We start from the raw sequence: 18,348 nt of genomic DNA, 5'->3' as shown, positions 1-18,348 counted from the left end.
TAAAATTAATTTGTAGTGAGATTGTAACTATGGTAGATTAGCTAGCATAATAATGATTGTGTTTATTAAACTGATGCAAATGCAAAATTATAATAAATAACTTAATAATAATTATGATAAAACCTGATTAAAACTGTAATGATAAGTTGAATTATTTTGATACACAACATGGGCACAGTTGCTCTTTTGTCTGAGTAGTGAAGAACAGAATTGATGCAGTGATTATGATGAGTAATAAAAATGCTATCCCAATGTAATACTGAACTTCAATGTTTAGGAACAAAGCTGACACAAACCCAATGATAAAACCAACACCAAGCCCCATTCTCAGTGCACTGAAGGCAGCTTCCTGTTTATGAGGAAACAATGAACCAGTTAGACCTACAGATAGTAATATAAATAATATTTATAGTATACTTTGTGAATGTAAATATGCTTAATGAAAGTATAACAAAAATAAAGTATTTTCTCCTGGCCATTTTTGACAAAACATCCTGTACTATTATAGCGCCCAATTATTGAGGAACTTAAAAAATTTGTAAAAAATCTAATTTTGATTGGAATGATGGAATCAGCTCAAACTTGCTGTAAAACAAAAGTAAATGTATATGCATCAGGAAATGTAATAAAATGGAGAATTCTCTCCTTTTTATTTTTGATTAAATACACATGATGCATGACGACTGCTACCTAAACAATGTACAGTGCATACACTCACTTGGAGGTACAGAGTTCCAGATTCCATCACACGTTCCCCATACAATCATTCCCAGAAAAACTGCCGGTAAACTGGGCACTCTCTCCCAAAATAAGAAAAACACAATGAGTCCTATATTAAGTAATATTGTGCTATACAACATCACATACTGAGGAACAATCTTGACAAGACGACCATTAATAACGGCAGATAGAGCACTGAATACACCAAAGGCCATTTGTGTTAGTCCAACCCACTGAACACCAATACAGTCGGACACATAAAACTAATAATAATAATAATAATAATTAATGATAATATTTTTGTCTCATTTTTTTCTAATTACATATTAATATTTTTTTCCATTATATGGTAACCTGCTTTTATTTTACTCCAACAAAATGACCTAATGCTACCTCTATGTGTATAATAATATTAATTTTATTAAACTTACTCTTGCAAATGATCCTAGTGCAAATGATATCACAAAGCCATCAAAGGTCATCATTGGCAACACCAACAGCATCTTCCACTCTGTGAACATCTTCAACGTTGCCAGGAAAGGTTTCTTGACGTATAAAGATAGAGTTTTACCGACTGAATCAAGCCTAGCCGTAGCACCAAGATGATCGACAAAGACAATAAGAATCAAAATAGCCAGTAGATCAAAAAAGACATCAACAGATAAAATGATATAAAGAGATTCATCACTGATATCGCTTGCATCGGTGTTATTACAAATCCCATTGGTGCTGTTATCAGTATAACCATCATCACTTCTACTGCTTCTTAGCAGTAATATAGCAGAGGAAGCAATGTTGGCTGGTACATAACCAAGCTTATAGAACATTGTGTTTATTCCTATGAACAGAGAAATGAAGTGAGCCGGATTTTTGTTAATCGAGCTTGCATATTGCCTCGCTACAGTTGCTACATGTATGCTTAGAGATGCCCAAATTGGTCCAAATGCTAATCCAAATAGAACAGATCCTGTGATCAGTGTGTACCAGTTAGGATAATAATTTGATAGAGTGTACAGTAACATTACTATGTAGCATGCTACCAAAGTTATCTTAGTACCAAATATTTGTAACACGGCTGACGTGTAGAGTCCTGATAATAGAAAGGTAGCATAGAGTATACTCAAAGATGCTAGTCCTATTTCTTCGTTTAGGCTGCTCTGTAGTCCAATTACAGCCAAATAGGCCCCGAATATGATCCAGTAGGATATAGAAACGCCTAATAAGTTCTTGTAGGCGATTGATTTTGGTGAAGTAGAGCAGCATTGAAGGGTTCTTTTCTCCTTCTCTAGTAAGGACGGTTTTCTCTCCTCTACAAAATCCTTTAATTCTAATGGCGAGAGAGTCTCCATCTTTCCTTATTAGTGAGAGGATGTCAGGATGCCAATGCAACCACATAATTGTACCACCCAAATCTACACCCACGCAACATTCAATAACATAATTTTCACCTAAAAGTGTGACAACAGTGACCTAAAATTTGGCATCAAAGTCAGTGGATTTGAAACTTTCGCTTCTAAATAAATCATTATATCAACTCAATATGTAATGATTGTTTTGCATGTCTCGTGAAGAAGCTCTTGCTCTACTTTCTTCAGTATCATTTTCCTTGCATCCTTTTCTTACAATGCAACCAAATGACAACGATAAAGCTAGAAATAGTAATAGAGCCAGACTACTTAAAACTGAAGCAACTGCAGCAACTGTTACTGCATTGGAAGATAGAGTAGCCTCCACATTGTCTGTAGGTGTAGGGACTGGTGTATTGTCAATGCTTATGAAAGGAGAGGGTGAAGGAGTTAGGGAAAGAGTTTGTGATCTGCTGCTACTGCTTGAGGTCTGTGCAGGAATGACTTGTAAATCAATGCTGTCACTGAGAGTGGTAGCAATCACTGTCACTTTGCATGTGTAGTTTCCTTCATCTTTCTCTTTCACACTTTTAATGACATATGAATGATTGTGTCCTTGCAATGAAGAACTGGTAAGTACCTCGTTTGTATTCCTCAATATGCTAACATTAATATCAACTGATATGTCGTATTGTATGTGACAAGTTATTGTAACTGTAGAGCCTTCAAGTGCTGGAGAGGCTGGAGTTAGAGATGTAGTAACACAAACTGAAGGAATCAAATCTGAACCTAATAGAAATAATAAATCATAATAATAACAATAGTAATACACATGAGTATAACCTTCAGTTTCAAAGTCAACTTTGTATCTTTCACTTGTTACAGTCTCCCATACAGTACGAGCTCTGCAATAAAGATCCAAAGATTTAACAATGACATCGTTCCCTTTATAAGGTACTATATTAATTCTCCACAGGTCCTTCCCTAGGGGACCACTAGTGCTGTAGATGCTTCGAAAATTTCCGACACAAGTATTGCCAGCTTTAAAGAGTATTTGAAATGCTTCCAGTGGTAGTGGAGAATATACAGCACACAGGGTTGGAGGATTTATTCCAACAGAAAAAGGAAGAACAGTTGTTTGAAGTAAAGGTGGAAATATAAACCAAATAGGCTCATAGCCTAAAAAGTACAATTATACATTATAAGTTAAGGTGTAGTCTACCTTCAATAGTGACATAGTGTATCTCTAGTATTGTATCATTCAGAATGCATCCAAACTTCCCTTGATCATTAGGAGATGAGACAGTAATATTGTTAATGGTCTCTATCAATGAGCCATTACTGTGTTCTTTAACCAGTACTGCCAAAGACTGGTTACATGTGATACTAACAGTTTGACCAGGACTGGATACGTTATGTGTGGTAATGATTGGAGCTGGACCTACAGAAAGATGAAAGGACATATAATATTACAATGATAACACCTCACTTGTTTGTGGTGCTGCTGTTATTGAGTATTTGTCACTGCAGTGTTGGGTGAATGAACCACTAGCTATTAGTTTACTGAGGGAATTGTGTGTATAATTGTGCCTATTGTGACACTGGCAATCATATTCACCATAGTGTAGTCCATGAGTTATATTAACTGTCAATAGAGAGCTGGTAGTACTCTGATGTACTGAATATCTTATAGTCCCTTCTTGTATCTCTATTCCTCCTTCAGTCCATACTAACTCTTGTCCAGGCTGTAAGTTAGCTGCTCCATTATTGATAGTACAGTTGAGTGATAAGGAACTTCCATCACTAGAGAAACTGGTACTCACTTCAAGGCTGTATTGACTAACTGTAAATGAAACAAATAATGTATTATTACTGCAATAAATCTTTTAAGCATTCTAATTCAAACAAAGCAAAGCAACAAAGTGAACAAAGCAAGTTATTAGTAATATAATGTTTATGCAAAGAGCAACTCAATTACATGTAGGATCATAAACTTACCTAATTCATTTATATTTGTTACACCATTACAGACCTCCATCAGTACACCTCTTGCCCCTTGGAGAACTAATATTACAGTTAAAAGAAGAAGAGAGCAATCCTTCATGATTCTTCTTATTGCCAGTAAATAGTCGTCTTACTGTTCAAGCAGGTTGTATCTATAAACAAACCACAGAAATACAATAGTCTACTTAACTTTTAGATCTATTACAGTAATTGCATATTTGATAGCTGGTATCATGCAATCTCTGATTTAGAGTCTAGAGTACGTACTCATGCATGCATAGATGTAGATCTAGATCAAATCACTGAGTTCATTTTACTGCCAGAAATAGCCTTTATAAAGTACAGCAAATTTCCTTTTAAAGGGTTAGTTCTATTAATGGCTGAGCTATTAAACTCATTAGAAATGTATGGAGTTTCTGGTCAATTTTAATTGGTCACAAATGGGGCAACGCCCAAGAAAGGAATGTGCGTGATTGCTAAACAATGGCGAAACAGCATCCAAAAGGTAGCAAAAGCTTCAAGCAATAATTTTGTTAACCAATGCTGACATCATTTATAGATTACCCTGGATTGAAAGCAAGATTTTTTCATAGTGCTGCAACAGTAGGTGATTCTGCACTATTTGTGTGGGCTGGTGAGCAAGCTGGTTTGCCTAAAGTACATGACAGTCCAGAGAAGAGAAAATTTACTAATACTATACAACACTTTACTACCTCATCTGGTCAATGGTTTGCTAGAGAAACTACTGGTACTTCTCCATTAGGAGTCATGGGATACTCTTGTGCTGCAATAAATGACCATCTGTATTATTTTGGTGGCTATTGCAATCATGACAACTGCTTTCACAACAGTATTACACGACTGGATACCATTAGTCTTCAATGGAGAGAATTAGAACCAACTGATGCAACTAGACCAGTTATGAGGAGAGGCTTTGGTGGGATGTTATCGTTTGAACATGATGGAGTACATTGCTTGCTAATGATAGGAGGAATAGGATCTAAACCAGCTGTACAACTGCTGCATAATAAATACATTGAGACAATGCATGAAAGATCTAGTGGAAGATGGCGTACTAATGAGCACTCAATGTATAATTTATCATTAGGTAATATTATTCTTTGAATTATTTTAGATCTATCATTTTTGATTAGACAGTTGATTAAACTGTTGCAATGTTTATTTTAAGCAACCTATAATAATCACATAAAATGTATTATAATTTAGGAAAATGGGACTATGTATCTGTCACTGGTCAGTGTATACCATCTGCTGATGGTTTTATAATTGAAAAGATCAGCAACACAAAAGCTATTTTGTTTGGTGGAATCGTACAAGATGATACAACTGAGGCCACTGCTAGCAATGATTTGTATTTATTAAATATTGACTTATCACTCAGCACTGTGGTATGTTAAAATAAAATTATTTTTAATTGCTCTCTTAGTCTTGGCAGTGTATAAAAAAGCCTGAAGCAATTGACAAATGGCCTATAGGTAGATATATTCATGCAGGTACTATTATTGTAGCTGAATTACTCTACCCTCTACTGGTGATATGTGGTGGAATGAATAATAATAATGATAAATTAGATGACTGCTGGATGTTTGATATTACTCAACGCACTTGGACAACTTGGACAAAAGTATGAATTTTTACATTTACCGGTATTCATTAAATCAAGTTGTGCCATCTAGCCATATAATGTTATTAATGATTATTTCTATTAATAGGTAGGTCACTCATTTAGTAAGAGATGGGCTCATTCCCTCTCAGTGTTCACTTTTAGTCCTCGTTGTTTTTGGATTATTACTGTTGGAGGAGCATTTGTTTCCAGAAGAGAAGTTACTAGCGATGAACTGGTTCAGTATCCATATATAACAGTGATGAAAAGCTTAGGTATGTACTGGTATACTTGATGTGGCTTGCACAGATTTATTGCATTAAATTTTTTCTTTATATTAATAGTTTTTAACAAAGAAAAAGTTATAGTACAGGATATACCAGTATCAAATAATAGACAGTACCAGAGTATGTATTTTCAGCAACTCCAACTAGGAAGAACGCACTGGCTGGAATATCAGAAGCAAAAAGAGGAAGTACAAGTATGGGAAGGGCACCAGCTTACAGAATATAAAACATCACTAAAAGAGGAACTAGAGATACAAGCTATTAAACAACAATTAAGGAATGAGCAAGATCATAGCCGTCAATTAACAATAAAAATAGAAAAAAAGGAGACAGAACATTATCTAGAATTACAAGAGAAAGATCAGAAATATCACCATCAATTGCAAGAAAATAAGGCAGAAAAGGAACTAGAAATACAAAGAATCTGCTTTCAGTTACAGGAGAGGCTGGAGAGTGAGAAGGCAGCAAAAGATCTAGAAATACAAAATTACCATCATCGGCTACAAGAAAAGGAGCGAGAAATGCAAGAATATTACCATCATTTTGATCAGTTAAAAGGGAAGGAGGCTGAAATCCAAAGATGTCATTTTCAGTTGGAGGAGCAAGAGAGGGAGAAAGCCAAAACAGACCAAGAATTACAGAATTATTATTACCAGTTGCAGGAGAAAGAAAAAATGGAGTCACTTAAAAATCAAGAAATACAAAGATACCTTCAACAACTGCAAAAAAAGGAGGACGAAATACAAATTTACTTTAATCAACTGCAAGAATACTGTCGTCAGTTGTCAGAGAAAGAGAGAGAAAAAGCAGAAAAAGATCAAGAAATACAAAAATACCAATATCAGTTACAAGAGAAGGAGAAAACTGATGCATTTTCAAAGCAAGAAATACAAAAATACCATCAACGATTGCAAGAAAAAGAGCAAGAGAACTTAAAAAAGGATAAAGAAAAGCAAATATATTATCAAAAAATACAAGAAAATGAGAGAGATCAAACAGAGACAAAGCGAAGGCATTCTCTACAATTGTCAGAAAAAGAAACAGAAATTCAAAAATGCCATCAACAATTGCAAGAAAAAGAGCAAGAAAACTTAAAGAAGGAGAAAGAAATACAAGAAAGTGAGAGAGAGAAGACAGAGACAAAGCGAAGGCATTCTCTACAAATGTCAGAAAAAGAAACAGAAATTCAAAAATGCCATCAACATTTAAGAAAAAAGGAAGCAGAGAAGGAGCAATATCGCCATCAGCTAAAAGAAAATGAAAATAAATATATTCAACAGTTACGACAGAAAGACAAGGAACTTTCAGAGAAGCAAAAGTATCATCATCTTCAGTTGCAAGAGAATGAGGCAAAAATGAAGCAAAAAATACAAAATTTTGATCATGAGTTACAAAAGCTAAAGAAGGAGCTAGAAGATAAAGAAAAAGAGACACAAAGGCTTAGTCAGCTGTTACTGAAGGAGCAAAGAGAAAAAGATAAAAAGATCCAGCTACTATTGCAGCAAATACAACAGTATAAGCATCAGTTACAAGAAAATGATAGTATGATTCAAGTTCAAAAGGAAAAGGCTGAAGAAAAAGTTCAGGGGATCAAATTGCTTCATTCCTCACAAAGTATAGTTACATAATTAAAATTTTTAATACTGACATATATTTTATTTACTTTTACAGCGATGTTTGATGAGCATAAGGAGCAAGTACCCATTGTGCCATCAAAACAGAAGGAGCAACTTGATACAAAAGCTGCTGAAAGTGTAACTAAAACTGAAGGTATCAATTAATGTAATTATGCATGTATAATCTTTAATTATTGTGCCCTTATTATTTTCATATAGATGAACTTAAAGGTGTACACGTTGCTGATAAAAAGTCATTTCTTATTCACGGTGGACCTGACCAGTCAGTTAATTGGGAGGAATATGGTATAAGGATAACAATACCACAAGGAGCAGTGCTGCCCTCTGATACTGTACAGGTTACTATCACTGCTCTTGTAGGAGGAGATTTTATATTTCCTGAAGACACTGAGCTTGTTAGTGCAGTATATGCTATAAACCTCTCCAAACCTTTCCTTGAACCAGTTAAACTTGAGATACAGCATTGTGTTTCCATAAAAACACCAGCTCATGGCAATTACCTTAGTTTTTCTACCACAACTAATAATCAGCCACCTTACAAGTTCAATACAGTAGATGGTGGAGAATTTTCAATTGGCAACAGATATGGTAGCATAAGCATTGCTAAGTTTTCTAAGTGGTCTGTTGTCATGAAATGCAGGAGAAGAACACGTGTGCATCCATATCGCATAGAAAAATCATCACATAAAAAAGAACACGAATCTCTCTCAGTTTCATCATCATCACAGTCTTCAACTAGTATTGAAGAATCGCCTAAGCTCCCTAATATTGAAGAACCACCAGTGATTCCGTTAAAGAGAACAATTGATGCATCAGAACAAAATCAGTTAATGATACACATACCAGTGGAGATATTAGAAGGTAAAAATGTATACGTAGTAACAAGAGTGGATAATTATTTAAATAATTATAAATAATTATCCACTCATGGTAGTAAGTACTTGGTAGTATTATTGTATAAATTGTAGATGAATCACCTGTTAAGCTTTACTTTGGTCAAGTAATGTATGAGGTTAGAATAACAGGAAGAGAATGGTTGATGAGATTTCTGCTTTGTCAAGATCTAAATGCACTAATAGAGGTAAAAATGTTCTGCAGTAAACAGTTAATTTTTAATTAACACAGCATATTAAAAAAGAATTCAAGAGTTCTGAAGAATATATGGAGATATCTTTTCAGTTTGAAGATTATGATGGATGCATTGAGTTGTGCTTTAATGATAAAGAATGTCCTAAAGGATGGTCAGTGAGACCCCGTCAGAAACCTTCAAAAGTTAGGATTAAAACTAATAATAATAATAGTGACATGTAATTATGATTTACAATAGGTAAGCCAGAATGTTATTGATGAATATGGCAGCATGTCTCCTCCTCGATTTCCAAAATGTGTATTCACAATCACAGCTACACCTGGTGAAGAAGCAGTTAAGGAATTAAGTTATCCTATCCCAATCCAAGGAATAAAATCTGACACCGAGGAAATAAATATTGTATTAACAATGGGTTAGTATCATTATTATTATTATGAGTTAGTTTATGTTAATTATATTTAGGTGATTTTCAACAAAAGCCTGTAGAAACTATTGCATCACCATCAGGTTCAATTTCTCCAGGTATAGTGTATATAATATACTAATATGTAATTATGGTTATCATAGAGGAAAGGCAACTTCAATTAGCAGGAGAAGTGTTACGAGATAATTTTAAAACACTTTCTAAGATTCTGGCAGCTCCAAGTAACCTTTCAACTGTCATCATGAACTTGTATGCTAAAAAATTGATTACTGGTGCAACTTCTACAGAATGCATGAATACTGGCAGACCAGTTCAAGACAGGTGTGCTTCATTACTGTTTGCTCTTCAATCTACAGTTACTACACAACCTCAGTCAATGTTAACTTTAATTGGAGTATTAAAAGAAGAAGAAGCTTTCAAAGACATTGCTGAAAATATGGACTTGCAAATGTCACTGAATATTTATACAACCCATTAGTTGCCAATTTTTTAGCAGATTTTTTTCAGTATTAGGACTCAGAAAACAAAAACCTATCACATTAAAGTTTATGTAGGCAATTGTCAGTATCGTATTTTAATGCTCATGTTGTATTGACTGGAAAATAACAAGATTAGTCTCAAAACCATTGTGACACCTATAATTGTTTAAACAAATTGTGCAAACTTGTTTATTTTATTTTGTTAGTTATTTAAGTCAACTCAATATTGTCCAGGTTATCTGGTGATCTTCCTCTTCTTTCTTCAGTTGTATTTTTGTTGCATCTTTTCCCCACAAAGAAACCAAATAAAAATGTTATAACCAACAATATCAGTAGAGCCAGACCACTTGAAATTGAAGCAACGACAATAACTGTAGAAGATGGACCGTCACTAGGCACTGCAGTAGTAACCTCATTGCCTGTAGGTGTAGGGACTGGTATATTGTCACTGCTCATAAAAGGAGAGGGTGAAGGAGCTAGAGAAAGGGATAAAGAAGGAGCCAGGGAAAGGGATAGAGAGGTTGAGTGTGACCTGCTGCTACTGCTTGAGATCTGTGCAGGAATGACTTGTAAATCAATGCTGTCACTGAGAGTGGTAGCAATCCCTGTCACCATGCATGTGTAGTTTCCTTCATCTTTTTCTTTCACACTTTTAATGACGTATGAATGATTGTATCCTTGCAATGAAAAATTGGTAAGTACCTCGTTTGTATTCCTCAATATACTAACATTAATATCAACTGATATATCATATTGTATGTGACAAGTTATTGTTACTGTAGAGCCTTCAGGTGCTGGAGAGGCTGGAGTTAGAGATGTAGTAACACAAACTGAAGGAATCAAATCTATGCCTAGTATGATAGAAATAATGATAAAAGCAATAGATGTTATAGTAATAATAATGATTGTCAGATTTGCGGTTAGTATGTCAATAAGAAAATGATGTGTATAGCTACTAACCTTGAGTATCAAAGTCAACCCTGTATCTTTCTATTCCAACAGTATCCCATAAAGTACTGGCAGTGCAATAAAAATCTAAGGAATCAACAACCCGGTCATTCCCTGCATTAGGTACCATGCTCAGTCTATACAAATCTTCAATGGGGCTACTGGAGGTATATGTGTTTTGAAGGCCACCCACAATAAAATTCCCAGTTCTAAAAGTTATTTGAAATGATTGTAGTGGAAGAGGAGAATAGACTGCACAGGCTGTGTGAAATTAGAGTCAGTTGAAAAAGGGAGAAGAATTGTTCCAGGAGAAGGTGGAAATAAAAGAGGAATTGGCTCATAACCTATTGATGAAAAAAAAATTGAATCTTCTCTCTTTATCTATCGACAATGTACATTAAAATGTATATACCTTTAATAGTGACATAGTGTATCTCTAGTATTGTATCATTCAGAATACATCCAAACTTCTCTTGATCATTAGGAGATGAGACAGTAATGTTGTTAATGGTCTCTACCAATGAGCCATTACTGTGTTCTTTAACCAGTACTGCCATAGACTGGTTACATGTGATACTAACAGTTTGACCAGGACTGGATACGTTATGTGTGGTAATGATTGGAGCTGGAGCTACAGAACATTTACAATGATAACAAATTAATATTACAGTGATGACATCTCACTGACCTGATTGTGGTGCTGCTGTTGTGGTAGTTTTGTCACTGCAGTGTTGGATGAATGAACCAGTGACTATCAGCTTACTGAGGGAATTATGTGTATAGCTATGCCTATTGTGACACTGGCAACCATATTCACCATACTGTAGTCCATGAGTTATACTTATTGTCAAGAGAGAGCTGGTATTCGTCTGATGTACTGAATATCCTATAGTCCCATCTTGTATCTCTATTCCTCCTTCAGTCCATACTAACTCTTGTCCAGGCTGTAAGTTAGCTGTTCCATTATTGATAGTACAGTTGAGTGATAAGGAACTTCCATCACTAGAGAAACTGGTACTCACTTTAAGACTGTATTGACTAACTGTAAATGAAACAAAACAATGTATTAGTTTCTGCAGAAAATCTTTTAAGCATTCTAATTCGGGGAGTCTAACTTTATGTTATTAGTAATAATAAAGTTCATGCAAAGAGCAACTCAATTAGGATCATAAACTTACCTAATTCATTTATATTTGTTACACCATTACAGGCCTCCATCAGTACACCTCTTGCCCCTTGGAGAACTAATACAGTTAAAAGAAGGAGAGAGCAATCCTTCATGATTCTTCTTATTGCCAGTAAATATTCGTCTTACTGTTCAAGCAGGTTGTATCTATAAACAAACCACAGAAATACAATAGTCTACTTAACTTTTAGATCTATTACAGTAATTGCATATTTGATAGCTGATATCGTGCAATCTCTGATTTAGAGTCTATATAGAGTATGTACTAATGCATGCATAGATGTAGATCTAGATCAAATCACTGAGTTCATTTTACTGCCAGAAATAGCCTTTATGAAGTATAGCAAATTTCCTTTTAAAGGGTTATACATATAGTTCTATTAATAGCTGGGCTATGAAACTGATTAGAATATGCATAGAGTTTTTGGTCAATTTTAATTGGTCACAAATGGGGCAACGCCTAAGAAAGGAATGTGCGTGATTGCTCTCTAAACAATGGCGAAACAGCATTCAAAAGGTAGCAAAAGCTTTAAGCAATAATTTTGTTAACCAATGTGTGCAATCATTAATAGATTACCCTGGATTGAAAGCAAGATTTTTCCATAGTGCTGCAACAGTAGGTGATTCTGAACTATTTGTGTGGGCTGGTGATCAAGCTGGTTTGCCTAAAGTACATGACAGTCCAGAGAAGAGAAAATTTACTAATACTATACATCACTTTACTGCCTCAACTGGTCAATGGTTTACTAGACAAACTACTGGTACTCCTCCATTAGGAGTCACTGGTTACTCGTGTACTGCAATAAATGACTATTTGTATTATTTTGGTGGCTATTGCAATCATGACAACTGCTTTCACAACAGTATTACACAACTGGATACCGCTAGTCTTCAATGGAGAGAATTAGAACCAACCGACGCAACTAGACCAGTTATGAGGAGAAGCTGTGGTGGGATGTTATTGTTTGAACATGATGGAGTACATTACTTGCTAATGATAGGAGGAATAGGATCTAAACCAGCTGTACAAGTGCTGCATAATAAATACATCCAGTCTGAACTACATGGTGGAAGATGGCGTACTAATGAACACTCAATGTATAATTTATCATCAGGTAATGATACTGTGTACAAATATTATAATGCTAAACCTTCCAACAGGGCCACTGAGAGTGGGGGGCAAAAGGGGCAAATGCCCTGGGCCCCACAATTTTAAGGGCCCCAAGAAATTTTTTAAGAACTTAATTAAACAAAATTATTACAGAAGATGGGCCCTTCTGGCCTTTTGCCAAGCAAAAAAGTGATGATATCATCAAAATCAATCTTCCTAGCTAGTTAAAATTCAATAGACAAAGTGCATGTTATCATGCGTGCAGGTAAAAATTAATTAATTTTGACCACACCCACTAGGAATATGATTAAAACTGCAAAATTTTTTGCCGCACTTTGCACAATTCAATTTCCTTCCCCAGGCCCCTCCAAAGCTCTCAGCGGCCCTGCCTTCCAACCAATAGTTTCATTAAGGGCCTAGCCGATTGTACTGGTACTAACCCTTATCTTTTATTTTTATTTAGAAAAATGGGACAATGTATTTGTCATTGGTCAGTGTAATATACCACCTGCTGATGGTTTTGTTCTTGAAAAAATCAGCAACAAAAGAGCTGTTCTTTTTGGTGGAATTGTACAAGATGATAAAACTGAGGCTATTGCTAGCAATGATATGTATTTATTAAATATAGACATATCACTCAGCACTGTGGTATGTTAAAATAAACTTATTCTTAATTGCTAATTTTTTATTTCTTAGTTTTGGCAGTGTATAAAAAAACCTGAAGCAATTGATCAATGGCCTGTGGGTAGATACAATCATGCAGGTGCTATTATTGTAACCAAATTTGAGTGCCCTCTGCTGGTGATATGTGGTGGGATGAATAATGATGATGATACATTAGATGACTGCTGGATCTTTGATACTGCTCAACGCACCTGGCAAAAAGTATGGGTTTTTACATTTTAACTATTCATTGAATGAAGTTGTGATTCATGCAGCCGATGTTATTAATTCTTCTAATGATTATTTCTATTAACAGATAGGAGGTATAGATCACTCATTTAGTCAGAGATGGGCTCATTCCCTCTCAGTGTTTACATTGAGTCCTCGTTGTTTCTGGATCATAATTGTTGGAGGAGCATTTGTTTCCAGAAAAAAAGTTACTGCAGTAACTGATGAACTGGTTCTGTATCCATTCATAACAGTAACAAAAAGCCTAGGTATGTACTGGTATATGTGGTGCATGTGGCTTGCAATTCACAATGAGTATATTATTCCCAATTTTATATTAATATAGTGTTTGACAAAGAAAAAATTATGGTAAAAAATATACCAGTAGATCTATCAAATAATTGGCAGTACCAAAATACATATTTTCAGCAACTCCAACAAGGAAGATTGCATTGGCTTGAGTATCAGAAGCAAAAAGAGGAAGTACAAGTATTACCCAGCAGCACAGCACAAAAATGGGAAGGGCACAAGCTTGCAGAATGTAAAAAATTACTAAAACAGCAGGAACTAGAGACACAAGCTATTAAACAACAATTAAGGAATGAACAAGATCATAGCCGTCATTTGTCAATAAAAATAGAAAAAAAGGAGACAGAACATTATTTACAATTACAAGAGAAAGAGCAAAAATATCATCAATTGCAAGAAATTAAGGCAGAGAAGGAGCTAGAAATACAAAGAATCTGCTTTCAGTTACAGGAGAAGCTGGAGAGAGAGAAGGCAGCAAAAGATCTAGAAATACAAAATTACCATCATCGGCTACAAGAAAAGGAGCAAGAGATGCAAGAATATTACCATCATTTTGATCAGTTAAAAGGGAAGGAGGCTGAAATCCAAAGATGTCATTTTCAGTTGGAGGAGCAAGAGAGAGAAAAAGCCAAAGCAGACCAAAAAATACAAAAATATCTTCAACAGCTACAAGAAAAGGAGAAGGAAATACAAAATTACATTAATCAATTACAAGAGTACTGTGATCAGTTGTTGGAGAAGGAAAGAGAAAAAGCAGAAAAAGATAAAAAAATACAAAAATGCCAATATCAGTTACAAGAGAAGGAGAAAACTGATGCACTTTCAAAGCAAGAAATACAAAAATGCCATGAACAATTGGAAGAAAAAGAACAAGAGAACTTAAAGAAGGAGAAAGAAATACAAGAAAGTGAGAGAGAGAAGACAGAGACAAAGCAAAAGCATTCTCAACAGTTGTCAGAAAAAGAAACAGAAATTCAAAGATGCCATCAACATTTAAGAAAAAAAGAAGCAGAGACGGAGCAATATCGCCATCAGCTAAAAGAAAATGAAAAGAAATATATTCAACAGTTACGACAGAAGGACAAGGAACTTTCAGAGAAGCAACAGTATCATCATCTTCAGTTGCAAGAGAATGAGGCAAAAATGAAGCAAAGAATACAAAATTTTGATCACGAGTTACAAAAGCTAAAGAAGGAGCTAGAAGATAAAGAAAAAGAGGCACAAAGGCTTAATCAGCTGTTACTGAAGGAGCAAGAAGAAAAAGATAAAAAAATCCAGCAACTATTGCAACAAATTCAACAACATAAGCATCAGTTACAAGAAAATGATAGTATGATTCAAGTTCAAAAGGAAAAGGCTGAAGAAAAAGTTCAGGGGATCAAATTGCTTCATTCCTCACAAAGTATAGTTACATAATTAAAATTTATAATACTGACATATATTTTATTTACTTTTTACAGCGATGTTTGATGAGTATAAGGAGCAAGTACCCATTGTGCCATCAAAACAGAAGGAGCAACTTGATACAAAAGCTGCTGAAAGTGTAACTAAAACTGAAGGTATCAATGTAATTATGTTTAATTATTGTGCCCTTATTACTTTCATATAGATAAACTTAAAGGTGTACACGTTGCTGATAAAAAGTCATTTCTTATTCATGGTGGATCTGACCCATCAGTTAAATGGGAGGAATATGGTATAAGGATAACAATACCACAAGGAGCAGTGCTACCCTCTGATACTGTACAGGTCACCATCACTACTCTTGTAGGGGGAGACTTTATATTTCCTGAAGATACTGAGCTTGTTAGTGCAGTATATGCTATAAGCCTCTCCAAGCCTTTCCTTGAACCAGTTAAACTTGAGATACAGCATTGTGTCTCTATAAAAATACCAGCTCATGGCAATTACCTTAGTTTTTTTACCACAACTAATAATCTGCCACCTTATAATTTTAATACAGTAGATGGTGGAGAATTTTCTGTTGGTAACAGATATGGTAGCATAAACACTGCTAATTTTTCTAAGTGGTCTATTGTCATGGAACGCAGGAGAAGAACACGTGTGCATCCATATCGCATAGAAAAATCATCACATAAAAAAGAACACAAATCTCTCTCAGTTTCATCATCATCACAGTCTTCCACTAATCTTGAAGAATCATCTATGCTTCTTGATATTGAAGAACTGCCTGTGATTCCTTTATCTCCAAACAGAACAATTGATACATCAGAACAGAATCAGTTAATGACACACATACTAGTTGAAGGTAAAAATGTACGCTGTACTTGGTAGCATTCTTGTATAAATTGTAGATGAATTACCTGTTAAGCTTTACTCTGGTCAAGTAATTTATGAGGTTATAATAGCTGGAAGAGAATGGTTGATGAGATTTCTACTTTGTCAAGATCTAAAAGCACTAATAGAGGTATGAATGTTCTGCAGAATGCAGTTAATTTTCAATTAATGTATATAGCATATTAAAAAAGAATTCAAGAGTTCCAAAGAATATATGGAGATATATTTTCAATTTAAAGATTATGATGGATACATCGAGTTGTGCTTTAATGATAAAAAATGTTCTAAAGGATGGTCAGTGAGACCTTATCAGAAGCCTTCAAAAGTTAGGACTTAAATTAATAATGACATGTAATTATGATTTACAATAGGTAAGCCAGAATGTTATTGATGACTATGGCAGCATGTTTCCTCCTCGATTTCCAAAATGTGTATTCACAATCACAGCCACTCCTGGTAAAGACGCAGATAAGGAATTAAATTATCCCATCACAACGCAAGGAATAAAATCTGACATTAAGGAAATAAATATTGTATTAACAATGGGTTAGTATTATTATCATGAATTTATAGTTTATGTAAATTATATTTAGGTGACTTTCAACAAAAACCTACAGGCACTATTGCATCACCTCCAGCAGGGCCAAGTTCCCCAACAGGTATTGTTTTTGTATAATTTATAGAACTATTTTAATTTTGGTAATTATAGAAGAGAGGAAACTTAAACTAGCAGGAAAAGTATTACGTGATAATTTTGACACACTTTCAGAAATTCTGGCAGCTCCAAGTAACCTTTCAGCTGTCATCATGAGCTTGTATGCTAAAGAACTGATTACTGATGCAATTTCTACCGAGTGTATGAATACTGGCAGACCAGTTCAAGACAGGTGTGCTTCACTACTGTTTGCTCTTAAATCAACAGTTGCTACACAAACTCAGGCAATGTCAACTTTAATGGAAGTACTGAAGGAAAAGGAAGCATTCAAAGATATTGCTGAAAAGATGGACTTGCAAATGTCACTGAATCTTTATACAACCCATTAGTTGCCATTTTTTGCACACTATAGGATTCATAGAACAAAAACCTATGGCATTAATGTTTATGTAGGTAATTGATTTAGGTGAAGTTACTGCATTGTCTTATAATGCTCATATTATTGTATTGACTGGATAATTTTGACACCTATATATAATTGTTGAAATAAAACCATGCAAACTGCATAAATTTTAAATTTAATTTTGCTAGTTATTTAATTCAACTCAATATTATCTAGTTTGTCTGGTGAAGTTCCTATTCTTTCTTCAGTCGTATTTTTGTTGCATCTTTTCCCCACAAAGAAACCAAATAAAAATGTTATAACCAACAATATCAGTAGAGCCAGACCACTTGAAATTGAAGCAACGACAATAACTGTAGAAGATGGACCATCACTAGGCACTGCAGTAGTAACCTCATTGCCTGTAGGTGTAGGGACTAGGGACTGGTATATTGTCACTGCTCATAAAAGGAGAGGGTGAAGGAGCCAGGGAAAGGGATAAAGAAGGAGCCAGGGAAAGGGATAGAGAGGTTGAGTGTGATCTGCTACTGCTACTGCTTGAGATCTGTGCAGGAATGACTTGTAAATCAATGCTGTCACTGAGTGTGGTAGCAATCACTGTCACTTTGCATGTGTAGTTTCCTTCATCTTTCTCTTTCACACTTTTAATGACATATGAATGATTGTATCCTTGCAATGAAGAATTGGTAAGTACCTCGTTTGTATTCCTCAAGATGCTAACATTAATATCAACTGATATGTCGTATTGTATGTAACAAGTTATTGTTACTGTAGAGCCTTCAAGTACTGGAGAGACTGGAGTTAGAGAAGTAGTAACACAAACTGAAGGAATCAAATCTATGCCTATTATGATAGAAATAATGATAAAAACAATAGATGTTATAGTAATAATGATTGTCAGGTTTGCATGCAGTCAGTATGTCATTGAATGCAATA

At 34.9% G+C, this 18,348-nt stretch overlaps 3 protein-coding genes across 4 annotated transcripts; 2 read left to right on the top strand and 1 right to left on the bottom strand.

Annotated features, from left to right (window-relative positions):
* Positions 1-69: 69 nt before the first annotated feature.
* On the bottom strand, positions 70-2,081 carry LOC105314150 (protein unc-93 homolog A-like). Of its 2 annotated transcripts, XM_020001325.1 has the most exons (4): positions 1,152-2,081; positions 868-983; positions 719-829; positions 291-381 (listed from the first exon to the last, which is right to left on the bottom strand). In XM_020001325.1, exons 1-3 carry the CDS (start codon positions 2,067-2,069, stop codon positions 745-747), a joined length of 1,119 nt encoding a protein of 372 aa, XP_019856884.1. In that variant the 5' UTR covers positions 2,070-2,081; the 3' UTR covers positions 291-381; positions 719-744. The 2 variants fall into 2 exon arrangements, with proteins under 2 accessions (XP_011406442.1, XP_019856884.1); XM_011408140.2 differs by having other exon boundaries at positions 70-381; positions 719-983.
* Positions 2,082-4,551: 2,470 nt separating this feature from the next.
* On the top strand, positions 4,552-9,917 carry LOC105314149 (uncharacterized). Its single transcript, XM_020001320.1, has 13 exons — positions 4,552-4,575; positions 4,630-5,178; positions 5,298-5,479; positions 5,518-5,715; positions 5,804-5,969; positions 6,039-7,595; positions 7,653-7,751; positions 7,817-8,479; positions 8,587-8,699; positions 8,744-8,890; positions 8,946-9,120; positions 9,171-9,230; positions 9,276-9,917. Exons 1-13 carry the CDS (start codon positions 4,554-4,556, stop codon positions 9,608-9,610), a joined length of 4,266 nt encoding a protein of 1,421 aa, XP_019856879.1. The 5' UTR covers positions 4,552-4,553; the 3' UTR covers positions 9,611-9,917.
* Positions 9,918-12,208: 2,291 nt separating this feature from the next.
* On the top strand, positions 12,209-17,700 carry LOC105314148 (uncharacterized). Its single transcript, XM_020001322.1, has 13 exons — positions 12,209-12,262; positions 12,318-12,860; positions 13,320-13,504; positions 13,553-13,741; positions 13,836-14,016; positions 14,094-15,458; positions 15,517-15,615; positions 15,666-16,325; positions 16,372-16,484; positions 16,533-16,679; positions 16,726-16,900; positions 16,948-17,013; positions 17,064-17,700. Exons 1-13 carry the CDS (start codon positions 12,241-12,243, stop codon positions 17,396-17,398), a joined length of 4,080 nt encoding a protein of 1,359 aa, XP_019856881.1. The 5' UTR covers positions 12,209-12,240; the 3' UTR covers positions 17,399-17,700.
* The last annotated feature ends 648 nt before the right edge of the window (positions 17,701-18,348 follow it).

The sequence above is a fragment of the Amphimedon queenslandica genome, unplaced genomic scaffold, assembly GCF_000090795.2.
Source record: "Amphimedon queenslandica unplaced genomic scaffold, v1.1 AMPQUscaffold_13087, whole genome shotgun sequence".
NCBI classification, from domain to species: Eukaryota; Metazoa; Porifera; class Demospongiae; order Haplosclerida; family Niphatidae; genus Amphimedon; species Amphimedon queenslandica.
This window is presented reverse-complemented; position numbering and strand designations above follow the sequence as displayed.